At 33.2% G+C, this 27,569-nt stretch overlaps 1 protein-coding gene across 3 annotated transcripts; it reads left to right on the top strand.

The window, feature by feature from the left end:
• Positions 1–302: 302 nt before the first annotated feature.
• LOC127938781 (CASP8-associated protein 2) lies at positions 303–27,042 on the top strand. 3 transcript variants are annotated; one of them, XM_052535644.1, is made up of 11 exons: positions 303–352; positions 1,147–1,245; positions 16,657–16,714; positions 17,188–17,265; positions 17,409–17,512; positions 17,633–17,707; positions 17,824–17,939; positions 20,133–22,912; positions 23,085–25,596; positions 25,711–25,810; positions 25,890–27,042. In XM_052535644.1, the coding sequence occupies exons 3-11, from the start codon at positions 16,666–16,668 to the stop codon at positions 25,950–25,952; spliced, it is 5,877 nt and encodes a 1,958-aa protein (XP_052391604.1). In that variant the 5' UTR covers positions 303–352; positions 1,147–1,245; positions 16,657–16,665; the 3' UTR covers positions 25,953–27,042. The 3 variants fall into 3 exon arrangements, with proteins under 3 accessions (XP_052391604.1, XP_052391603.1, XP_052391605.1); XM_052535643.1 differs by lacking the exon at positions 303–352 and having other exon boundaries at positions 1,039–1,245; XM_052535645.1 differs by lacking the exon at positions 303–352 and having other exon boundaries at positions 1,039–1,245; positions 16,660–16,714.
• Positions 27,043–27,569: the final 527 nt, after the last annotated feature.

Here is a 27,569-nt window from a genome sequence, read left to right on the forward strand (position 1 = left end):
CAGAGGTTCTGGCTTTGCGAGATACTTGCTGAGTTCGTTGTGACTTTTATCTATATGTCTTGAAATTGCACCTAGAAATGTCAGGCTCAACTACGAGCTCTCATTCCATCATTTGTCGTGAAAATAGGGGTTTCCGACGATGCAGGCTGCACAATTAATATTCCGAGTATTCTGCGTGATGGAAACCATAAGATTCATCACTCGCTTGTCTGTCTAGGTTGTGTCACAACACAGCGAGCACGTTCACGTCAGTATTAAATCCCCCTGTCCACGTGTGAGTAAATGAAGAGCACTTCCGGACCCTTCGACTGTGTTGTGGAGCTAACGCTCTCTGTGCTGAAAACACGCTAAGGTTTGTTTTTGTCAAATGTTTTGCAAGAAACAGCTGTATTTAATGTTCATTGCTCTTCAAAATGTGTATAGATTTTATCATATTTGGTCAAATCACAGAGCTGTGTAGCCTTACACCAATCACATTTATCAGGTCCATTTAATTTATTTTTGTCAATGTAGGCAATCTTTGGCAATGACTCAAGCTCTGGAGGATGTTTTTTTAAACAGTAGTTTGATTTAAAATTTAAAATGGTTGCAATCTGTATAAATTGGCCAGCAATAATCTATGATGAAGCATACTTTACATTCTGTCAAATTATTTTCTATTACACCATTTAAATAATAATATGCATTACTAGACTCAAAATTCGACTGAAAAGTTAAAAAGGGATTTAAATATATGCAGGTTTAAAAAAATAATCTCCAATTCTCGTTTTAAAGCCCTAGAAGAAACGACATACACATAAGTTAACTACAATAAACACGGCATACCAGAACTGAAAAATATAATAAGCGAAAAGTGCATTGTAGCATATCTAAAAAGCCTAAAAATATGCGAGTAATTGCTTAGGAATTAGAAATTAAGCTAAGAAAATAAATATTTATATTATAAATATCTCAGTATTTTTGTATTGTTTTAAATGACATTCTTTTAGAAAAGGAGAGACCGCGGGAAAAATTATGTCACTTCCTGTTTTGCGAACGTCTATGGTGAAAAGGTTGGCGCGGAGCTGTGGAAGTATGCTACAAGAAATGTTTAAATCGTTTTCTACAAGAACATTGGGAATAATTAACTGTAAATGTCATTATAAGTTACCAGCGCATTAGCACGGCTGTCAGATCCTGAAGTGTGCGGCTCATCTTACAGATTTATATCTACCTGCTGTCGTCAGCTCACCACCAGAGATACAGGTATTGTTCATATGCTGTCATTTGATTTCACTTTGTGAATTTACCATAGGAATAGTGTATATTGTCGCTTTAATTTGTCGGATTGTGTGCAATTTAAATCCACGATCGCACAAGCGTAGTTTGTGTAAAAATTAAAAGTTCGGTAAAACTGGCAAGATATTCACAGATTCGACTTTTCCGGATCAATAACTCGCTAACAAAACGTTTTTGGGACACGAATTATGCCTCTTTTTACTCGTAGTGATGTAGTAAACGAGCTACAAGCGAGTTTGCCTGAAAACAAGCTTTCCTCCGCTCTGTACAAAATACGTTGATCTCAATGCGCTGGCGTCTGAGAGACAAGTCCTAAGGGACCGTCTGCAAAGTGCGAAACGCGAAAAAGGTTACTAATAAAATACTCAATAACTTCACAGTAACACACTGTAGTGTCACCAAATTCAGTTCACACATCACTGCTCTCGTGCTGCTTATACTACAATGTTGGTTTTAAAAATAGTTGCTTTTGCAAAATTTTTATGATTTTTTTTATTATGAAAACATTAATAACGTTACTGTAACACACTGTACTTTCACCAAATTCAGTTCACACATCACTGCTCTCCTACTGGTTATACTACAACACTTATATTGAAAATAGTTGCTTTTGCACAATTTTTATGATTTTTTTGTTATGAAAAACAGTTAATAACTTTACTGTAACACACTGTACTTTCACCAAATTCAGTTCACACATCACTGCTCTCCTGCTGGTTATTCTACAACAATCATTTTGAAATTAAATGATGTTGCACATTTTGTATTATGAAAAATAGTTAATAACTTCACCATTATAGAACATAATAGTTAATAACTTTAATTTAACACACTGTACTTTCACCAAATTCAGTTCAAACATCACTGCTCTCCTGCTGGTTATAGTACAACTTTAATTTTGAAAGTAATTGCTTTGGCACATTTGTTTTGAATTTTTATTATGAAAAATAGTTAATGAATTCACCATTATTGGACATAATAGTTAATAACTTTAATGTAACACACTGTACATTCATCAAAATCAGATCACACATCACTGCTCTCCTGCTGGTTTTACTACAACACTCATATTGAAAATAATTGCTTTGGCACATTTTTTATTATTTTTTATTATGAAAAATAGTTAATAACTGTACTGTTACAAACTGTACTTTCACCAAATTCAGTTCACACATCACTGCTCTCCTGCTGGTTTTACTAAAACTTTCATTTTGAAAGTAATTGCTTTGGCAAATGTTTAGAATTTGTATTATGAAAAATAGTTAATGGATTCACCATTATTGGACATAATAGTTAATAACTTTAATGTAACACACTGTACATTCATCAAATTCAGTTCACACATCACTGCTCTCCTGCTGGTTTTACTACAACTTTGATTTTCAAAGTAATTGCGTTGGCTCATTTGTTATGATTTTTTATTAAGAAAAATAGGTAATAAATCACAATTATTGAACATAATAGTTAATATCTTTAATATAACACACGGTACTTCCACCAAATGCAGTTCACAAATCACTGCTTTCCTGCTGGTTATACTACAACTTTCATTTTGAATGTAATTGCTTTTGCAAATTTTTTTATGTTTTTTTTATTATTAAAAATAGTTAAAAACTTCACCATTATTGAACATAATAGTTAATAACTTTACTGTAAAAGAGTGTACTTCCACCAAATTCAGTTCACACATCACTGCTCTACTGCTGGTTATACTACAACTTTGATTTTAAAAGTAATTGCTTTGGCTCATTTGTTATGATTTGTTTATTAAGAAAAATTGCTAATAACTTTACTGTAACACACTGTACTTTCACCAAATTCAGTTCACACATCACTGCTCTCCTGCTGGTTATACTACAACTTACCTTTTGAAAGTAATTGCTTTGGCACAGTTTTTATTTTTTTTGTTTTGAAAAATAGTTAATAACTTCACCATTATTGAACATAACAGTTAATAACTTTACTGTAACACACTGTACTTTCACCAAATTCAGTTCATACATCACTGCTCTTCTGCTGGTTATACTACAACTTTGATTTTGAAAGTAATTGCTTTGGCACATTTTTTAGAATTTTTATTATGAAAAATAGTTAATGAATTCACCATTATTTGACATAATAGCTAATAACTTTAATGTAACACACTGTACATTCATCAAATTCAGTTCACACATCACTGCTCTCCTGCTTGTTATTCTACAACACTCATTTTGAAATTAATTGATGTTGCACATTTTTTATTATGAAAAAGTTAATAACTTCACCGTTATAGAACATAATAGTTAATAAGTTTACTGTAACACACTGTACATTCATCAAATTCAGTTCACACATCTCTGCTCTTCTGCTGGTTATAGTACAACTTTCATTTTGTAAGTAATTGCTTTGGCACATTTTATTTTTTATTTTTATTAATAAAAATAGTTAATAAATTAATCATTATTGGACATAATATTTAATAACTTTACTGTAACACACTGTACTTTCACCAAATTCAGTTCACACATCACTGCTCTCCTGCTGGTTATACTACAACTTTCATTTTGAAAGAAATTGCTTTGGCACATTTTTTTTGAATTTTTATTATGAAAAATAGTTAATGAATTCACTATTATTGGACATAATAGCTAATAACTTTACTGTAACACACTGTACATTCATCAAATTCAGTTCACACATCACTGCTCTCCTGCTGCTTATACTACAATGTTGGTTTTAAAAATAATTGCTTTTGCACAATTTTTATGATTTTTTTTATTATGAAAACGTTAATAACGTTACTGTAACACACTTTACTTTCACCAAATTCAGTTCACACATCACTGCTCTCCTACTGGTTATACTACAACACTTATATTGAAAATAGTTGCTTTTGCACAATTTTTATGATTTTTTTGTTATGAAAAACAGTTAATAACTTTACTGTAACACACTGTACTTTCACCAAATTCAGTTCACACATCACTGCTCTCCTGCTGGTTATTCTACAACAATCATTTTGAAATTAAATGATGTTGCACATTTTATATTTTGAAAAATAGTTAATAACTTCACCATTATTGAACATAACAGTTAATAACTTTACTGTAACACACTGTACTTTCACCAAATTCAGTTCACACATCACTGCTCTCCTGCTGGTTTTACTACAACTTTCATTTTGAAAGTAATTGCTTTGGCACATTTTTTTAGAATTTTTATTATGAAAAATAGTTAATGAATTCACCATTATTGAACATAATAGTTAATAACTTTAATGTAACACAATGTACATTCATCAAAATCAGATCACATATCACTACTCTCCTGCTGGATTTACTACAACACTCATATTGAAAATAATTGCTTTGGCACATTTTTTATTATTTTTTATTATGAAAAATAGTTAATAACTTTACTGTTACAAACTGTACTTTCATCAAATTCAGTTCACACATCACTGCTCTCCTGCTGGTTATACTACAACTTTGATTTTGAAAGTAATTGCGTTGGCTCATTTGTTATGATTTTTTATTAAGAAAAATTGCTAATAACTTTACTGTAACACACGTTTTTTCAACCAAATTCAGTTCACACATCACTGCTCTCCTGCTGGTTTTACTACAACACTCATATTGAAAATAATAGCTTCGGCACATTTTTTATTATTTTTTATTATGAAAAATAGTTAATAACTGTACTGTTACAAACTGTACTTTCACCAAATTCAGTTCACACATCACTGCTCTCCTTCTGGTTATACAACAACTTTCATTTTGAAAGTAATTGCTTTGGCAAATGTTTAGAATTTTTATTATGGAAAATAGTTAATGAATTCACCATTATTGGACATAATAGTTAATAACTTTAATGTAACACACTGTACATTCATCAAATTCAGTTCACACATCACTGCTCTCCTGCTGGATATACTACAACTTTGATTTTGAAAGTAATTGCGTTGGCTCATTTGTTATGATTTTTTTATTAAGACAAATAGGTAATAAATCACAATTATTGAACATAATAGTTAATAACTTTAATATAACACACGGTACTTCCACCAAATGCAGTTCACAAATCACTGCTTTCCTGCTGGTTATACTACAACTTTCATTTTGAATGTAATTGCTTTTGCAAATTTTTTATGATTTTTTTATTATTAAAAATAGTTAAAAACTTCACCATTATTGAACATAATAGTTAATAACTTTACTGTAAAAGAGTGTACTTCCACCAAATTCAGTTCACACATCACTGCTCTACTGCTGGTTATACTACAACTTTCATTTTGAAAGTAATTGCTTTGGCTCATTTGTTATGATTTGTTTATTAAGAAAAATTTCTAATAACTTTACTGTAACACACTGTTTTTCAACCAAATTCAGTTCACACATCACTGCTCTCCTGCTGGTTTTACTACAACACTCATATTGAAAATAATTGCTTCGGCACATTTTTCATTATTTTTTATTATGAAAAATAGTTAATAACTGTACTGTTACAAACTGTACTTTCACCAAATTCAGTTCACACATCACTGCTCTACTGCTGGTTATACTACAACTTTCATTTTGAAAGTAATTGCTTTGGCAAATGTTTAGAATATTTATTATGAAAAATAGTTAATGAATTCACCATTATTGGACATAATAGTTAATAACTTTACTGTAACACACTGTACTTTCACCAAATTCAGTTCACACATCACTGCTCTCCTGCTGGTTATACTACAACTTTCCTTTTGAAAGTAATTGCTTTGGCACAGTTTTTATATTTTTTTATTTTGAAAAATAGTTAATAACTTCACCATTATTGAACATAACAGTTAATAACTTTACTGAAGCACACTGTACTTTCACCAAATTCAGTTCATACATCACTGCTCTCCTGCTGGTTATACTACAACTTTCATTTTGAAAGTAATTGCTTTGGCACATTTATTTGAATTTCTTTTATGAAAAATAGTTAATGAATTCACCATTATTTGACATAATAGGTAATAACTTTAATGTAACACACTGTACATTCATCAAATTCAGTTCACACCTCACTGCTCTCCTGCTTGTTATTCTACAACACTCATTTTGAAATTAATTGATGTTGCACATTTTTTATTACGAAAAAAGTTACTAACTTCACCGTTATAGAACATAATAGTTAATAAGTTTACTGTAACACACTGTAAATGCATCAAATTCAGTTCACACATCTCTGCTCTCCTGCTGGTTATACTACAACTTTCATTTTGTAAGTAATTGCTTTGGCACATTTTTGTTTATTTTTATTAATAAAAATAGTTAATAAATTAATCATTATTGGACATAATATTTAATAACTTTACTGTAACACACTGTACTTTCACCAAATTCAGTTCACACATCACTGCTCTCCTGCTGGTTATACTACAACTTTCATTTTGAAAGAAATTGCTTTGGCACATTTTTTAGAATTTTTATTATGAAAAATAGTTCATAACTTCACCATTATTGAACACAACAGTTAATAACTTTACTGTAACACACTGTACTTTCACCAAATTCAGTTCATACATCACTGCTCTTCTGCTGGATATACTACAACACTCATATTGAAATTAAATGATGTTGCACATTTTTTATTTTGAGAAAGTTAATAACTTCACAGTTATAGAACATAATAGTTAATAAGTTTACTGTAACACACTGTACATTCATCAAATTCAGTTCACACGTCACTGCTCTCCTGCTGGTTATACTACAACTTTCATTTTGTAAGTAATTGCTTTGGCACATTTTTTAGAATTTTTATTATGAAAAATAGTTAATGAATTCACCATTATTTGACATAATAGCTAATAACTTTAATGTAACACACTGTACATTCATCAAATTCAGTTCACACATCACTGCTCTCCTGCTTGTTATTCTACAACACTCATTTTGAAATGAATTGATGTTGCACATTTTTTATTATGAAAAAAGTTAATAACTTCACCGTTATAGAACATAATAGTTAATAAGTTTACTGTAACACACTGTACATTCATCAAATTCAGTTCACACATCACTGCTCTCCTGCTGGTTATACTACAACTTTCATTTTGTAAGTAATTGCTTTGGCACATTTTTTTTAATTTTTATTAATAAAAATAGTTAATATATTCCTCATTATTGGACATAATATTTAATAAATTTACTGTAACACACTGTACATTCATCAAAATCAGATCACACATCACTGCTCTCCTGCTGGTTTTACTACAACACTCATATTGAAAATAATTGCTTTGGCACAGTCTTTATATATTTTTATTATGCAAAATAGGTAATAACTTTACTGTAACACACTGTATTTTCACCAAATTCAGTTCACACATAACAGCTCTCCTGCTGGTTATACTACAGCACTCATTTTGAAAATAATTGCTTTTACACGTTTTATGAATTTTAAATAAGAAAAAAACAGTTAATAAATTTACTGTAACACACTGTACTTTCACCAAATTCAGTTCACACATCACTGCTCTCTTGCTGGTTATACCACAACTTTCATTTTGAAAGTAATTGCTTTGGCACATTCTTTATGATTTTTATTATGAAAAATAGTTAATAACGTCACTGTTATTGAACATAATAGTTAATAACATTACTGTAACACACTGTATTTCAACCAAATTCAGTTCACACATCACTGCTCTCCTGCTGGTTATACTACAACTTTCATTTTGAAAGTAATTGCTTTGGCACATTTTTTATGATTTTTTATTTTGAAAGATAGTTAATACATTTAATGTAACACACTACACTTTCACCAAATTCAGTTCACACATCACTGCTCTCCTGCTGGTTATACTGCAACTTTCATTTTGAAAGTAATTGCTTTGGCACATTTTTTTGAATTTTTATTATGAAAAATAGTTAATGAATCCACCATTATTGGTCATAATAGTTAATAACTTTACTGTAACACACTGTACTTCCACCAAATTCAGTTCACACATCACTGCTCTACTGCTGGTTATACTACAACTTTCATTTTAAAAGTAATTGCTTTGGCACAATTTTTATGATGTTTTATTTTAAACAATAGTTAATAAGTTTACTGTAACACACTGTACTTCCACCAAATTCAGTTCACACATCACTGCTCTCTTGCTGGTTATACTACAACTTTCATTTTGAATGTAATTGCTTTGGCACATTTGTTATGATTTTTTATTATAAAAAAATAGTTAAATTCACCATTATTGGACATAATAGTTAATAACTTTACTGTAATGCACTGTACTTTCACCAAATTCAGTTCACACATCACTGCTCTCCAGCTGGTTATACTACAACTTTCATTTTGAATGTAATTGCTTTGGCACATTTGTTATGATTTTTTATTAAGAAAAATTGCTATTAACTTTACTGTAACACACTGTTTTTCAACCAAACTCAGTTCACACATCACTGCTCTCCTGCTGGTTATACTACGACTTTCATTTTAAAAGTAATTGTTTTGGCACATTTATTATGATATCTTATTATGAAAAATAGTTACTAACATCACCTTTATTGAACAAAATAGTTAATAACTTAACTGTAACACACTGTACATTCAACAAATTCAGTTCACACATCACTGGTCTCCTGCTGGTTATTCTACAACCCTCATTTTTAAGGTAATTGCTTTGGCATATTTTTTAGAATTTTTATTATGAAAAATAGTTAATAACATCACCTTTACTGAACATAATAGTTCATAACTTTACTTTCACACACTTTACTTTCACCAAATTCAGTTCACACATCACTGCTCTACTGCTGGTTATACTACAACTTTCATTTTAAAAGTAATTGTTTTGGCACATTTTTTATGATTTGTTTATTACGAAATATAGTTAATAACATCACCTTTATTGAACATAATAGTTAATAACTTTAATGTAACGCACTGTACATTCAGCAAATTCAGTTCAATCATCACTGATCTCCTGCTGGTTATTTTACAACCCTAATTTTTAAGGTAATTGCTTTGGCATATTTTTTAGAATTTTTATTATGAAAAATAGTTAATAACATCACCTTTATTGAACATAATAGTTCATAACTTTACTTTCACACACTTTACTTTCACCAAATTCAGTTCACACATCACTGCTCTCCTGCTGGTTATACTACAACTTTAATTTTGAATGTAATTGCTTTGGCACATTTTTTATGATTTTTTATTAAGAAAAATAGTTAATAACTTTACTGTAACACACTGTACTGTCACCAAATTCAGTTAACACATAACTGCTCTCCTGCTGGTTATACTACTGCATTCATTTTGAAAATAATACCTTTTACACATTTTTTATAAATTTTAAATAAGTAAAACAGTTAATAACTTTATAATAACAGTTAATAACGTTCTTTCACCAAATTCTGTTCACACATCAGTGCTCACCTGCTGGTTATACTACAACCCTCATATTGAAATAAAAAAAAAATTGCACATTTTTTATGATTTTTTTTATTATGAAAAACAGTTAATAACTTTACTGTAACAGACTGCACTTTCACCAAATTCAGTTCACACATCACTGCTCTCCTGCTGGTTATACTACAACTTTCATTTTGCAAGTTATTCCTTTGGCACATAATTTACCATTTTTTTATCATGAAAAATTGTTAATTACTTCACAGTTATTGGAAATTATAGTAATAACTTTACTGTAACACACTGTACTTCCACCAAATTCAGTTCACACATCACTGCTCTCCTGATGGTTATACTTCAACATTTATTTTGAAAATAATTGCTTTTGCATATTTCTTTTTTATGATTGTTTATTATGGAAAATAGGTAATAACTTTGTAACTACATAACTTCACGATGTAATAAAATTACTTAATTTATGGACTTTGTTTCTGCACAATACAAACATGTATCTCAACTCCGATACCTAATGCAGTTTACTTTTTAGTTAACTGTAGAATTTAATAGCACATAATGAAAATAAGAATACTTCACACAAATGATGTTGTTACCCACCTAACATACTAGATACTCTCACAATGTCATTAAGTTTACAGTAACTTATTTTAATAAGAAAAAATATAATAAGAAATATCATAAAAAATGTGCCGGCACAAATATTTTCAATATAAGTGTTGTAGTAAAACCAGCAGGAGAGCAGTGATGTGTGAAATGATTTTAATGAAAGTACAGTCTCTTACAGTAAAGTTATTAACTATTATGTTCAATAACGGTGACGTTATTAACTATTTTTCATAATAAAAAAATCCAAAAAAATATGCAAAAGCAATTAATTTCAAAATGAGTGTTGTAGGATAACCAGCAAGACAGCAGTGATGTGTGAACTGATTTTGGTGAAAGTACAGTGCATTACAGTAAAGTTATTAAATATTGTTCATAATAAAAAATCATAAAAAATGTGCCAAAGCAATAATTTTCAATACGAGTATTGTAGTAAAACCATAAGGAGAGCAGTGATGTGTGAACTGATTTTGATGAAAGTTCAGTGTGTTAAAGTAAAGTTATTAACTATTTTTCTTGATAAAAATTCATAACAAATGTGCCAAAGCAATTATTTTCAATATGAGTGTTGTAGTTTAACCAGCAGGAGAGCAGTGATGAGTGAACAGAATTTGGTGGAAGTACAGTGTGTTACAGTAAAGTTATTAACTATTATGTTCACTAAAGGGGACGTTATTAATTATTTTTCATAATAAAAAATAATAAAAAATGTGCCAACGCAATTACTTTCAAAACGAGTGTTGTAGTATAACCAGCAGGAGAGCAGTGATGTGTGAACAGAATTTGGTGAAAGTACAGTGTGTTACAGTAAATTTATTAACTGTTTTTTTCTTATTTAAAATTCATAAAACGTGTAAAAGCAATTATTTTCAAAATGAGTGCTGTAGTATAACCAGCAGGAGAGCTGTTATGTGTGAACTGAATTTGGTGAAAATACAGTGTGTTACAGTAAAGTTATTACCTATTTTGCATAATAAAAATATATAAAGACTGTGCCAAAGCAATTATTTTCAATATGAGTGTTGTAGTAAAACCAGCAGGAGAGCAGTGATGTGTGATCTGATTTTGATGAATGTACAGTGTGTTACAGTAAATTTATTAAATATTATGTCCAATAATGAGGAATATATTAACTATTTTTATTAATAAAAATTAAAAAAAATGTGCCAAAGCAATTACTTACAAAATGAAAGTTGTAGTATAACCAGCAGGAGAGCAGTGATGTGTGAACTGAATTTGATGAATGTACAGTGTGTTACAGTAAACTTATTAACTATTATGTTCTATAACGGTGAAGTTATTAACTTTTTTCATAATAAAAAATGTGCAACATCAATTCATTTCAAAATGAGTGTTGTAGAATAACAAGCAGGAGAGCAGTGATGTGTGAACTGAATTTGATGAATGTACAGTGTGTTACATTAAAGTTATTAGCTATTATGTCAAATAATGGTGAATTCATTAACTATTTTTCATAATAAAAATTCTAAAAAATGTGCCAAAGCAATTACTTACAAAATGAAAGTTGTAGTATAACCAGCAGGAGAGCAGTGACGTGTGAACTGAATTTGATGAATGTACAGTGTGTTACAGTAAACTTATTAACTATTATGTTCTATAACTGTGAAGTTATTAACTTTCTCAAAATAAAAAATGTGCAACATCATTTAATTTCAATATGAGTGTTGTAGTATATCCAGCAGAAGAGCAGTGATGTATGAACTGAATTTGGTGAAAGTACAGTGTGTTACAGTAAAGTTATTAACTGTTGTGTTCAATAATGGTGAAGTTATGAACTATTTTTCATAATAAAAATTCTAAAAAATGTGCCAAAGCAATTTCTTTCAAAATGAAAGTTGTAGTATAACCAGCAGGAGAGCAGTGATGTGTGAACTGAATTTGGTGAAAGTACAGTGTGTTACAGTAAAGTTATTAAATATTATGTCCAATAATGATTAATTTATTAACTATTTTTATTAATAAAAATAAACAAAAATGTGCCAAAGCAATTACTTACAAAATGAAAGTTGTAGTATAACCAGCAGGAGAGCAGAGATGTGTGAACTGAATTTGATGCATTTACAGTGTGTTACAGTAAACTTATTAACTATTATGTTCTATAACGGTGAAGTTAGTAACTTTTTTCGTAATAAAAAATGTGCAACATCAATTAATTTCAAAATGAGTGTTGTAGAATAACAAGCAGGAGAGCAGTGAGGTGTGAACTGAATTTGATGAATGTACAGTGTGTTACATTAAAGTTATTACCTATTATGTCAAATAATGGTGAATTCATTAACTATTTTTCATAAAAAAAATTCAAATAAATGTGCCAAAGCAATTACTTTCAAAATGAAAGTTGTAGTATAACCAGCAGGAGAGCAGTGATGTATGAACTGAATTTGGTGAAAGTACAGTGTGCTTCAGTAAAGTTATTAACTGTTATGTTCAATAATGGTGAAGTTATTAACTATTTTTCAAAATAAAAAAATATAAAAACTGTGCCAAAGCAATTACTTTCAAAAGGAAAGTTGTAGTATAACCAGCAGGAGAGCAGTGATGTGTGAACTGAATTTGGTGAAAGTACAGTGTGTTACAGTAAAGTTATTAACTATTATGTCCAATAATGGTGAATTCATTAACTATTTTTCATAATAAATATTCTAAACATTTGCCAAAGCAATTACTTTCAAAATGAAAGTTGTAGTATAACCAGCAGTAGAGCAGTGATGTGTGAACTGAATTTGGTGAAAGTACAGTTTGTAACAGTACAGTTATTAACTATTTTTCATAATAAAAAATAATGAAAAATGTGCCGAAGCAATTATTTTCAATATGAGTGTTGTAGTAAAACCAGCAGGAGAGCAGTGATGTGTGAACTGAATTTGGTTGAAAAACAGTGTGTTACAGTAAAGTTATTAGAAATTTTTCTTAATAAACAAATCATAACAAATGAGCCAAAGCAATTACTTTCAAAATGAAAGTTGTAGTATAACCAGCAGTAGAGCAGTGATGTGTGAACTGAATTTGGTGGAAGTACACTCTTTTACAGTAAAGTTATTAACTATTATGTTCAATAATGGTGAAGTTTTTAACTATTTTTAATAATAAAAAAATCATAAAAAATTTGCAAAAGCAATTACATTCAAAATGAAAGTTGTAGTATAACCAGCAGGAAAGCAGTGATTTGTGAACTGCATTTGGTGGAAGTACCGTGTGTTATATTAAAGTTATTAACTATTATGTTCAATAATTGTGATTTATTACCTATTTGTCTTAATAAAAAAATCATAACAAATGAGCCAACGCAATTACTTTCAAAATCAAAGTTGTAGTATATCCAGCAGGAGAGCAGTGATGTGTGAACTGAATTTGATGAATGTACAGTGTGTTACATTAAAGTTATTAACTATTATGTCCAATAATGGTGAATTCATTAACTATTTTCCATAATAAAAATTCTAAACATTTGCCAAAGCAATTACTTTCAAAATGAAAGTTGTTGTATAACCAGAAGGAGAGCAGTGATGTGTGAACTGAATTTGGTGAAAGTACAGTTTGTAACAGTACAGTTATTAACTATTTTTCATAATAAAAAATAATAAAAAATGTGCCGAAGCTATTATTTTCAATATGAGTGTTGTAGTAAAACCAGCAGGAGAGCAGTGATGTGTGAACTGAATTTGGTTGAAAAAACGTGTGTTACAGTAAAGTTATTAGCAATTTTTCTTAATAAAAAATCATAACAAATGAGCCAACGCAATTACTTTCAAAATCAAAGTTGTAGTATAACCAGCAGGAGAGCAGTGATGTGTGAACTGAATTTGATGAAAGTACAGTTTGTAACAGTAAAGTTATTAACTATTTTTCATAATAAAAAATAATAAAAAATGTGCCAAAGCAATTATTTTCAATATGAGTGTTGTAGTAAATCCAGCAGGAGAGTAGTGATATGTGATCTGATTTTGATGAATGTACATTGTGTTACATTAAAGTTATTAACTATTATGTTCAATAATGGTGAATTCATTAACTATTTTTCATAATAAAAATTCTAAAAAAATGTGCCAAAGCAATTACTTTCAAAATGAAAGTTGTAGTAAAACCAGCAGGAGAGCAGTGATGTGTGAACTGAATTTGGTGAAAGTACAGTGTGTTACAGTAAAGTTATTAACTGTTATGTTCAATAATGGTGAAGTTATTAACTATTTTTCAAAATATAAAATGTGCAACATCATTTAATTTCAAAATGATTGTTGTAGAATAACCAGCAGGAGAGCAGTGATGTGTGAACTGAATTTGGTGAAAGTACAGTGTGTTACAGTAAAGTTATTAACTGTTTTTCATAACAAAAAAATCATAAAAATTGTGCAAAAGCAACTATTTTCAATATAAGTGTTGTAGTATAACCAGTAGGAGAGCAGTGATGTGTGAACTGAATTTGGTGAAAGTAAAGTGTGTTACAGTAACGTTATTAACGTTTTCATAATAAAAAAAATCATAAAAATTGTGCAAAAGCAATTATTTTTAAAACCAACATTGTAGTATAAGCAGCAGGAGAGCAGTGATGTGTGAACTGAATTTGATGAATGTACAGTGTGTTACAGTAAAGTTATTAGCTATTATGTCCAATAATAGTGAATTCATTAACTATTTTTCATAATAAAAATTCAAAAAAAATGTGCCAAAGCAATTTCTTTCAAAATGAAAGTTGTAGTATAACCAGCAGGAGAGCAGTGATGTGTGAACTGAATTTGGTGAAAGTACAGTGTGTTACAGTAAAGTTATTAAATATTATGTCCAATAATGATTAATTTATTAACTATTTTTATTAATAAAAATAAAAAATAAAATGTGCCAAAGCAATTACTTACAAAATGAAAGTTGTACTATAACCAGCAGAAGAGCAGAGATGTGTGAACTGAATTTGATGAATGTACAGTGTGTTACAGTAAACTTATTAACTATTATGTTCTATAACGGTGAAGTTATTAACTTTTTCATAATAAAAAATGTGCAACATCAATTAATTTCAAAATGAGTGTTGTAGAATAACAAGCAGGAGAGCAGTGATGTGTGAACTGAATTTGATGAATGTACAGTGTGTTACATTAAAGTTATTAGCTATTATGTCAAATAATGGTGAATTCATTAACTATTTTTCATAATAAAAATTCTAAAAAATGTGCCAAAGCAATTACTTTCAAAATCAAAGTTGTAGTATAACCAGCAGAAGAGCAGTGATGTATGAACTGAATTTGGTGAAAGTACAGTGTGTTACAGTAAAGTTATTAACTGTTATGTTCAATAATGGTGAAGTTATTAACTATTTTTCAAAACAAAAAAAATAAAAACTGTGCCAAAGCAATTACTTTCAAAAGGTAAGTTGTAGTATAACCAGCAGGAGAGCAGTGATGTTTGAACTGAATTTGGTGAAAGTACAGTGTGTTAAATTAAAGTTATTAACTATTATGTTCTATAATGGTGAAGTTATTAACTATTTTTCATAATACAAAATGTGCAACATCATTTAATTTCAAAATGATTGTTGTAGAATAACCAGCAGGAGAGCAGTGATGTGTGAACTGAATTTGGTGAAAGTACAGTGTGTTACAGTAAAGTTATTAACTGTTTTTCATAACAAAAAAATCATAAAAATTGTGCAAAAGCAACTATTTTCAATATAAGTGTTGTAGTATAACCAGTAGGAGAGCAGTGATGTGTGAACTGAATTTGGTGAAAGTACAGTGTGTTACAGTAACGTTATTAATGTTTTCATAATAAAAAAAATTGTGCAAAAGCAACTATTTTTAAAACCAACATTGTAGTATAAGCAGCACGAGAGCAGTGATGTGTGAACCGAATTTGGTGACACTACAGTGTGTTACTGTGAAGTTATTGAGTATTTTATTAGTAACCTTTTTCGCGTTTCGCACTTTGCAGACGGTCCCTTAGGACTTGTCTCTCAGACGCCAGCGCATTGAGATCAACGTATTTTGTACAGAGCGGAGGAAAGCTTGTTTTCAGGCAAACTCGCTTGTAGCTCGTTTACTACATCACTACGAGTAAAAAGAGGCATAATTCGTGTACCAAAAACGTTTTGCTCGCGAGTTATTGATCCGGAAAAGTCGAATCTGTGAATATCTTGCCAGTTTTACCGAACTAAAATTAAAGTGGAATTGTTTGGTGGGGTATTACTTCTCCAGCTTAATATTAAGTTGATTATTTCTTTAGTTATTTTTTTTTACATCAAGTTTCAAATGATTACAGTACGGTGTTTCTCACTACATGACAGGAAGTGGTGAAGTTGAACTGACACATGCCCACTGTTGCTGGTATTGTCACTGTTATCAGGAACTTACTGTGCTATTTATTGTCTTTCGTTAGCAGATTAACATGGATTTAATGGATGAACTTTATGGAGATCTTGATGACAAGCCTTTTGGTAAAAGCCTTTCTCTCCCGTGCAACAGACATTTCTTTGTTTTATCATTGTTATTATGCTGTTTTCAGGAAGGATCAGATGAGTGTTACTGTGTTGTACCTATTGTCTAGTATTTACTTAAGCCTTTTTTAAAAACTAATACACAAGAATTGCATTTTAAAATAACCAATTATTACAGTAAATATTCAGCTAAATTCAATAATTCCACAACAGTTTCATAAGATCGAAGGCATGTCATGCAGAATCAACCAAATTTAGATATAAATGCATGAGATGCATATTAGTGTGCTGTTCATAATATCTGTTTATCTTATGTCATTTATTCCATTAAGTGTTTTTTTTATTCTATTCCCCATTTTTTTGTCTTAACTGGTTCGAGGTATTCAGAGCTCTGAAAACATAACATATATGTATTGTTTAAGTGTGTAGGCTGGAGTTGTTGTTGCATTATGACATATCAGTGTTTGTTACAGGTACTCTGCATCTCATTGAAGACTCGGTGGATATATACTCTGGCCTGGAAAACAGCCCTAAGATTGATGGGAACAGATGTGGGTTTCATTAATGAGTCTTGAATTGAGTACAGCACATAGTTTTTATTGAAAGTAATTTGTTGAAGTATGTGTGTCAGATAAATGGCAGGATAAATCTTTTTAGATTTCAGTCATTATCATAGTGTCCTTTTTTGAATTAGTTAAAGTCAACCCTCTCCTTTCCCCACACACAATGGAATCAATGGATATATATGAGGACATTTTCAGGGAAGAACAAGAAGAAAAGGATGCAACTTATAATGAGGTATGTGACTTGAGCTTTGAATATGATTGCATGGCATGCTGTTGTTTTGGTTTTGCATTTAAAAGTGAAGAAATGGACAGAAAAGCTATGTTGTCTCATTGTACTTCTCTTTTATTACAGTTAAAGCACAAATTTGATGGAGCTCAAAAGCAAGTTAAGGAACTGTTCTCACAGTTACAGCTACTGCAGACAAAGGTGTGTTTCCTTTTAACTGTTGTTCTATTATACATTAATGCTGAATAAATACCACCACAATTGAGTTACAATCTTTGAATAAACAGTCTGGTTTTTTGCACTTTTCCTATTTAAAGAATTCCAGTTTGAACAGTGAAAACATACTCCTGAAGAAGAACATTTGTTCTCTCATCAAGACGGCTAGAATGGAGATTGTGCGTAAGGATGGGGAAATTAGCAGACTCAGTAACAGGTAAATACTCCAACTCTGGTACTGTGATCAGCAAACAGTAGAGCCCGACCAATATGGATTTTTGGGGGCTGATGCCGATATTAACTCGAAAAGAGCCGATTTATAAGCCGATATTTTGATTTTGAAAATAAACTGGATATTAGACCCATTTCCTATAAGCTGCACTTACACAACATTCAATAGCAAAATATCTGCCTGTTCTATGTATGTGGGCTGTATACATCATTTTCCAGAAGGGATTTATGTTTTTAAAAAAAGCCTTAGATTACGGTCTCAATGACTAAACAATTGCACATCAAAAGTATATATTTTTTAATGATCAAAAAACAGTCTGATTTTAAACATTTAACATTTTTACTTCCTTCCAGTTGAAGCTGGTTTTAACAGTCTGTGTGTGTACTGTAAATAAATGATAATAATAAAGTTAAAGTATTTGCAGAAGTAGTCCCACACTTTGCTGCTACAGCATTCACCTTTTTCAGGTATCTGTAGGGCAGAAAGAGAGACAGAGAAAGAATAAGCATGTGTATTAATAATATCACCATGTATCATTACTCATGTCATCATTAGAATTAGAATTATAATAAACAGGGATCTCCTACATAGGCAAATATGATATATATATATATATATATTTAATTTGTCAAGCAATAGGTATGACATATTACCTACTTATATTTAACCATATTATTACAACATTCTCCTGTTATGTCTATAAAGCTGCTTTGAAACAATCTGTAAAAAAGAAAAAAAAAAGAAAAAAGCGCATGTTCAACTCATATTTATTTACATGTCCCCTCTGCTTTAATCATTTCTGACGCACCTACTGTAGTTACTGTAACTACACTATATTTGCTCTCACAGACACATTCACAACGGACCCGTATATCTTCTCCTCTTCTCTTTGTGCAGGGAAGCGACGCGCACGCGCCCGTTTTTTCCAGGCGCGTCCGCACCGCATCGAGTTAAAAACATCTCAACTTTTCAGAATGCCGCAAGCGCACCGTGGGTCATGTGACAAGAACTAACCAATCAGCTTCATCCTTTCCCGTAACATCGTTGGAAACTCAGCCAAGATGAAGGAACAGCTGTTCATAGCTGTTTATGGATTGCCATTTTGAAATAAATTTAGTAGCAGAGCTACTGCGAGCGATTTTTAGTGCTGCAAATCCATTTATCTTTTGCTGAAATTTCCGCCTCTTCATGGAGAGAGAAGGTCATGGTTGCTTAGCAAAGGCAGACGCCTCAGGAGCGCTTCTGCCCGAGCGCTTTGGAGAAGGAAAAAGCAGCGCGCCTAGCGTTTTCCACACGTTTTTAGGTGCGATATGTGAACGGCCCCTTACTAGGGGTTTCACATAGAGCAGGTGTTACTACACAGAGCCATTGTTAACTGAGAAGATGCGCAAATAAACGCTGAAAATGAAGTGGATTTGCACATCTTCTCTATTAACAATGGCTCTGTGTAGTAACAGCTGATCTATATGAAATTACGCACCTGATGGAATTTACCGCTGATTAGATAACCGGCTTTACTGATGAGATGCGCATTAACGATCGGCCGATCGTGATCAGAGCACACCTACCCCTTACGCGGTCATTATGTGGGAAACTGCAGATATATTTAGGATAAGATAAACGCTAAAGTTATAGTTTGACCTCTTATTAACGTTAGCGCTCTTCCACTGATAAACATGGTATTAGCTTTGTGGCTAATCTAATATAGCAATGCATTAGTGGCTGTAAGTGATGTTACAGAATATTTAGAAGTGATAATGATAGGACCGTTAGCTAGAACTACCACACCATTTTTATATACAGTGTATGATCTCATCTCACATGACGAACGACAGACTCACCGTCAAAACAGTACATCTCTTGTGACTTGGCTGATCGCTTTCTTCTATAGTGGAGTTGCACACTCTCTGCAACTGCGGAGCTCCCTCTGGTGGGCAAACCATGCAAGACTCATAACATGAGTGGAGCATGAGACTCTGTTTCTCATGTTTCATCGGCCGTTATAAACGCCGATGCCGATTTAAATGCAATAAGCTCATATCGGCCGATAATGTCGGCCGGCCGATATATCGGTCGGGCTCTAGCAAACAGATGTTTGGTGCAAAGCCTGGCTTGTGTAGGGATTGGATTGTTTTATATAAAACTCACTTCCCTGTTTTTTTTGTGTTGTCATCACAGGTCTGGTCAAGGAATTTATGGTCAAAATGTTTGTCGATCTCAAATGGAAATTGGTCCGACAAACACAAGGCCTAGTTTGAACAATTCTACATGTTCTGTTTTGATATCACAAGGTACTAGAAAAGATAATGTTCTGAATGAAGTAAATCAGCACAAAGGTAGAAACCAGCTGTCGGATTACTGCACATATCCACCAACAACATCAACTAAAACACCACAACCATTTGAGGTGCTCCAGAGATGCCCTAGAACTGATCTTGACAATCCTCTGCAGTGTCAGAATAAATCTGCTGCTAAATCTAACAGTAAGACTATTCACTGTTCTCAGACCCTCACTGTTCAACCAGAGCAGGAGTACATACCTGTTCATCCTAACAGAACATTAGAGATTGTAAAAAATCCTACCACATTTACAGTGGCAGGTGTTTCAAATGCTCTCAAAACGAATGACTCTGCACTGAGAGTTCCCGATAGAACTACTGATTGTAGTTTGAAAGACAATAAGAACAGTCCATCAGAACTAGAAGACAAGTTAGAAAAACCTCAAAAATGCACAAGCCGAGACAAACAGTGTAACTCGAACGATGCGAATGAGTCACAAAAGTCTCAAAGAAGAGAGAACAGCAAGTCAGGAAGAACTGAAAAGGATCTCATAAAAGATAGTTCTGTGTCCAATGAAAACAGGAATCAGCAGCCTGAGGTTCCAGTTAATCTTAAAAGTTCAGAACAGTTGAAAAGCCCTTCCTCGCGGTCACACAAAGCCTCACCATCTGTCTCTTCCCAGTCATCCAAAAGTTTAGTTAAGACCGCTGCAGAAGTAGAGACACAGAGTCAAAGGCAATTGAATAATCAAAATGCAGACAGAATTAGCAGAGAAACAAAACCCTCTGGATTGAGCACCACAACTTGTACTGTGGTGGATGAAGCAAGCCATTCCCAAAGCCACAAAGGGAAGAAAAGAGATTCAAGTGGCCATGAAAGGAACAAGGAGAAAAGTTTCAGTGCAGAAAGGAGGAGCAGCAGAACTGAAAGAAGCAGAAACCATGAGCAGAAGAGGCAGAAGGAGAGTGACAGGAGTAAAAGAAATGAGGGTAACAACAGCAGTAGTAGTAGCAAAGAAAGAAGCAACAGATCAGACAGTAGCAAAGAGTATGAGCGAAGGAGTGTGCGGGAAAAGGATAATAAAGATGAAGATAAAAGATCTAAGAAACAAGTTGATGCTTGTGGGCAAGCTTTTTCTTCTGCCATATGTGATTTTCAACACAAGGATGTTTATAAGGAGAAATCATCGAAAAGCAAAGGGTCTCACATCTATGATAACAAAACTAGAAAGATGGAGGATTTCAAATGCCCTGACAAAAATGGAAATTCTGATGAGAATTGTTTTGGAGCCAAGGGTATAGACAAGGACAGGAAAAGAAAAAAAGGTGGACATTTGGAGCATAGGGTACATAAGCACAAAGCATCAAAAAATTATCTTACCAAAGATAATAGAAATAGCTCTCCTAAAGGGCACAATGTTGTTGGAAAAGGTCAAGATAGTAAGAGCGAGCAAGACAGACACCTTGAAACTGCGTCACCATCAATGGTAGCTGTCGGCAGTGATCCCTGCAAAACAACTGAGGATAATAGTCCAAACAGAAAACTGAGTTTCATGGAAACACTGAATCTTACCCTATCACCTCTTAAAAAACAAAAGCAGTCCTCTGATCCAAGAGAAGCCATTGGAGTAACATCTAAAGATGCCTCACCTGAAAATAGCAACTTATCTGATCCTGGGGAGGAGTTCTTTGTCATAGATGAATTAAAGGACAGCCAGGACAATGTTGAGCAAGAGGATGTGGACCCTCTGCCCACAGCTCCAAGTAAAACAGAAGACTTTACCAGTTCTTGCAAACATTCTGGACAAGTTGTTGATCTTTTCACCGCTGTAGTCTCCGAGAAGCCCTCAGTTGAACAAACAGATATGGATGTACAAGAAGAGAATGCCAACAAAAGTCAAGAGGCTGTGGACAAAGTGCCAGTGATTGATAAAAGCAAAGAGGAGAAAAAGACCAAGATTTCAGAATCCAATATGTTAGACAAAGATTCATTATCAAAATTAACCCTTACAAGAGAATCTCCAAATCATGTATGTAATAACGGCACTGAAGACTCCCTGAGATTTGTAAATAATTCTGTGTTCTCTAAAAATTTGCCTATTAAAACGTCAGAAGTGGCAGTTCCAGATAATATTCCTGATTCAAGAGTTGAAGGTTATCAGCAGCAAGATCCTTTTACCAATGTATCTGAGGAAACAAAAAGGAGTCCTCCGATCAAGTCTCAGGATTTACCACCAAGATCAAATGGGATATGTCAAGATGATGTGTCATCCTCAGACAAGGCACAAAGTATTCCTAAAATTAATTCTTCTAGGATTTCTGATAGTTCTGTCAACATGGAAGTTTCCTCTAGCACAATTAGTGCAGATATTGTTGAGCCAAGCAAAATTATTTGTGATTTTGAAGAAGTGTATACTTCCACCACTGTTGGAGAGAAGACCATGTCATCTTCACAACCTGGTTTCCCAGAGCCAGATTCCACAGAGAAAGAGGAACAGAGCACAAAGTCATCAAACCCTGTTTTGTTTTGCCCTGATGAAGACTCCATGATGCTTACTCTTAAGAACATCAAAGTTATTCCAGAGCCCCTCAGCCCTCTTACAAGCCCAGTCCGTCAGGTGAAGAAACTACAGCCTCACAGTGCTGAGAAGCAACCACATGTTAAAAGTCTTAACAAAGGTAAGAGTTTATTTTTCATCAAAAATATGGCTTTGTTTAATATTGTAAGCTTCCCATAATGTCCTGAATAGCATTATTTTTCATATGAACACTGGATTAAAATGCATGTTTTTATATACAACTTGCTCATTTTAATTTCTTTATTTTATTTTTTACATTTTTTTTTCTCAAGATCTCTCATCTGTAACAACTGGCTGTAATGAGGATGATGTAAATGTGGACATGAACAAGGAGAATAAATCACCTGACACATCTGTCACAGCTCCCTCCTACAAAGGGACAAAATATGCCCTCTCCGCTAGTGGAACTGAGAAAGATGAGCTAGAGGACGGTGAAATAGTGAGTGAAAGTGAAGAAGAGGGTCCTCTGTTTATCCAGACTCCTCCAAGAGTAAAGGACAAATCAACTTTAAGGACTGATCCAAGTCCAAAGCTATCTGCAGTTGGGAAAAGAGTGTTCCCAAAGAAATCTTGCATCCCTGCTAAATATTCAGAGCGAAGCAAGAGTTCAAAGTCATCTGCTTCTAATGTCAGTCCCAGCTTAAGTAAAAGACGCTTTAAAACTGTCAGCCCACCATTGAAAGCAGCCGTCTACACCATAGACGGATTCATGAACATGTTAAGATCTATTCGAGTTGAGTTGAGGAAAAAGTACATGAAGCTTCAAAAAAATGTCACTAAAACAGCTTTCTGCTGTATCGTGGATATGTCTCAAGCTTCTTTTATAGAATTCATTAATGCTGTTGACTTGGAAAAAATGTGCTGCCAAGGCAATGGCATCAAAGTAAGACTTAATAAAATAATTTCATCTATCATGAGCAAGGTCACCAAGAATGGCATTGTCAATCGTATCTTTGAGCAAAGAGCTGGAGACCTCAAACAGAAGTTGTGGACATTTGTGGATGGGCAGTTTGAATTCTTGTTCAAGGAACTGAACACAACACTCAAAAGTGGATCTGAGACATCGAAGAATGGATCATTTGAAAATAAAAATGCAACTCTTAAAAGAAAAGAGACTGAAAGTGAGGTAGTGGAAAAAAAAACTTTTAACACACCAGGGCATCTTCACAGGGCCAAGATGTCAAAAGTTGACACAGGAAGTTATGTCAGAGCGGCCCCTCCGAACAATCTCCCTTGCCGGGGCCTTGGGAGCAGGGGTAAAAACATCAAAGCTGTCATGAATGAAGATGATCAGCCGGCAAAGGTGGCAACATCACATCAGCCTCCTACTTCATCCTCTGAAAGGTCTGTCCATGAAGGTACCTCTGGATCTGAGACTAGAATATCTTCCAATGTCCAACATCTCTCCCATAATGGATCGACTCAGGACTTTGAAATTCTCACCGAGCAGCAAACAACAAGCTTAACCTTCAACTTGGTCTCCGACTCTCAAATGGGAGAGATATTCAAGTGTCTTTTGCAAGGGTCTGATTTCCTTGAATCCAGTGTTCCCATAGGCAACAACACAAGTTGTCCACTCAGCACACCTCGAAAGGAAGGACTTCGAGGGGAGAGTTTGATTGGGATTATGACCCCCAATAAGACAACCCCATCTAAATTCATCACATCCTGGCCTTCTATTTCCCCCTACAAGTTTGCTTCGAATAACAAAATGCTAGTAGACCCAGCCATTCTTGATGAGAGCTGCTTGTTAGAAGTTCCTTCTAATTCTGAACCATGCCGGCTTTCACTTCAGTCAACCGTAATCCCTCAGAAATCATACTCTATCTTGGCGGAAGATCTAGCCGTGTCCCTTACCATTCCCTCACCACTAAAGTCAGATAGTCATTTGAGTTTCTTGCACCCTGGAACTGGACAGCCACCGTCTTCCTCAAACAGTGTCCTGAGTGCCCATTATAGTGAAGACACTGTTCTTGATGGAGAAGATGCCACTGAGCAGGACATACACCTTTCTCTGGACACTGACAACTCTAGTTGTGGGTCGTGTCCCAGCAGAACATGGGAGGCCTCTGATTCACCTGGTTTCCAATTCCAGCCCAATTTACCAATGCAGGCTGTGGTAATGGAGAGGTCAAATGATCATTTCATCGTGCGAATAAGACGAACATCATCTGGCCCATTTAAAAGTAATCGAAATGAAGGGAAAGCAGGACCAGTATCAGCTGAATGTCAAGAGCCATTTCTCAAACCTAATCTCACTCTGACCCATGAAGACCTGGGTTCCACACCTGGAGAGACATCGAATAAAATCCCAGCTATAGTAGATAAGTCCAGTAACATTTCAGATAAAGCAATAGAAGCTCAACAGTCAAGCCAAAAATCCTCATCTGAAGGTGTTTGTGATGAACAAACATCCCTCAACAATGATGAGCATGTTTCCAAAGAAGCATGCATTACTGCACATGAGAAAAGTAGTGCAACAGAGAGTGAAACATCAGAGGTGGTGTCAGGAAAAGTAAAGAGCGCCATTCAGAGCTCACATGCACCAGAGTCTGAAACCGAGAGGGTGTCAAGGAAAAGCAAGGAACACAGGTCAGCACCAAAGGCAAAGCACCAAAAAGTCAAGAAATCTCAAGATAAACATTCCAAGTCTAGGCATAAGAAAAGGTCAAAATCCTCCACAGAAAAACACTCCAAAATTGCAGTACCTCAGGTGTCCCCTAGCAACCTGTCTGCTAAAAATGTAATTAGGAAGAAAGGGGAGGTAGTGGTGACGTGGACCAGGTGAGTTGACAAAATGAATACCAAAACAGGAGTGGAAATTCAATGTGCATAACGAAGTACAAAAATTCACATTAAATCAAGGCAACCAATTAAAAAAGTTAATGTTGTTTAAAGGGATGAAGATCGGGACATACTCATTGAGCTTAAAATGAGGGGCACTTCACCCAAGACATTTGGTGCTCTGTCAAAAAGGTTAAAGAAGTCAACAGAGCAGGTATGCTTCATTATTGTTTTCTTTTAAATATGAAGTAAGCAAACAGCTTTGTTGTAAATTAATGATTGCTCTTTGACAGATCGAGGAGCGATTCTCTCAACTGATGAAGCTGTTCAAGAAGAAAGGGAAAATGGAGAATTGAACAACAAGATAGAACTGACTGAACTGGCAATGGATGCTAAATCTCCATAGGCTTCTAAGGCAGAAATACAATACGTTGAATCTGAAAATCAGTGTATTATTTCTGTTGAGTGTCACCTGTTTGAAAAAGCACTTAAGAATTTTAACTTAACAAAAGATCTGCAGTAAATGATATAACCTGTTTAAGAGGCTTATTTTTTTCTTCTTTGTTAACATTCAGTGTTATCAAATGACCAAAATGTACATTTACTTTAGAGCAGACACCAGTTAGGCTACAATTTTATTACATAGAGAAACATTTGCAATGTGGCCTGTTCTCAATTTTACAATCCCTGTCAAGGACATAAACAGACACAACAAAGTAAATAAATGACATAATATAAATAAATAAAATAAGTTAATAATATTTTCAGTGCATAAAGCCCTGTACAATGCCATACAATTTACCTGTTCCTTATTTTGGCAAGTTGGCGATTCCAAAATGTACTACTGTTGCTGTTTAGTTTATGCTGACAAGATTTTTATGCGGTTAAATGAACAAAAAAAATATTTGAAGGACATCAAGTTGACTTGCAGCATATGCAATGCCTTTGAAACCCACCTCTGAAGACTACAAATGCTTTTAAATCTTTGACCTAAATGCTATATATTATCTGCCAATAGGTCTCATGTTTAGGTCACTTAACCCCCAAATTCCCTTTTGTTTTGTGAGTGAGGTTGGTGTTGGAATAACATGGCTGTAAATGTAGAGGTGGAAAGAATACTCGTTTGATTGTTCGGTACACAATTGTCAGAATTTGAGTTTTAGATCTTCCAGTCATCCCAGATGCAATGTGATATTTTCATATAAAGAGTAACACGTTTTTGTTTGGTAGATAATGAGTAAGAGAATTGTTCCTTTGTGTATATATTTGTAAAGTGGAATTGAACTGAAAGATTTTTATGTTTAATCTCTTTAAACTATTTTATTTTTCTCAAAGATAGAAAATTAGATGTGGAGAAAATACATTGTATGTTGTTTGGAAATACATTTTGTAAATAGCCGTAACTTCTGACAGATCTCTTTTGAAATAAAGCTTATTTATTTTAAATGGCTTGTTCTTTTGAGATGAATATTTCAGTTTTAAACTGCAAATAAGTCAATTCAAAATAACATTTATAATATATATATATATATATATATATATATATACACACACACACCACAGGCTTAATAGTTTGTGGAACCAAACATTGAAAAACACTTAAAATTAAATTGATTTTAATATAATGTTAATAAAAAAAACAAGGGCAAACAAATTATGTTTGGCTTCAATTTATTATTGTTATTAATATTAAACAACAGGTTGTTGATGGTTTTAGTGGATGTTTAAAGTCACGTCCCCTAAGTAACCTATCACCATAACATTTAGGACTACTATTTTAGTTTGTAGCAAATAAATGCAGTCACTGAACAATTCACAGCTCATAGACAATTCTATGGTCCAGGCACAAGTGAGATATTAAGGTCACAGTCTGCAGTTGTTAACTTTACTCCACCTCTAAAATCCACCATCAGGAATTTGAGCCAGCTGTTAAGAGCTTAGTACAAATATATATGTAATTAAGTGTGGAGTTT

Source organism: Carassius gibelio, chromosome A20 (assembly GCF_023724105.1).
Source record: "Carassius gibelio isolate Cgi1373 ecotype wild population from Czech Republic chromosome A20, carGib1.2-hapl.c, whole genome shotgun sequence".
Classification (NCBI taxonomy): domain Eukaryota; kingdom Metazoa; phylum Chordata; class Actinopteri; order Cypriniformes; family Cyprinidae; genus Carassius; species Carassius gibelio.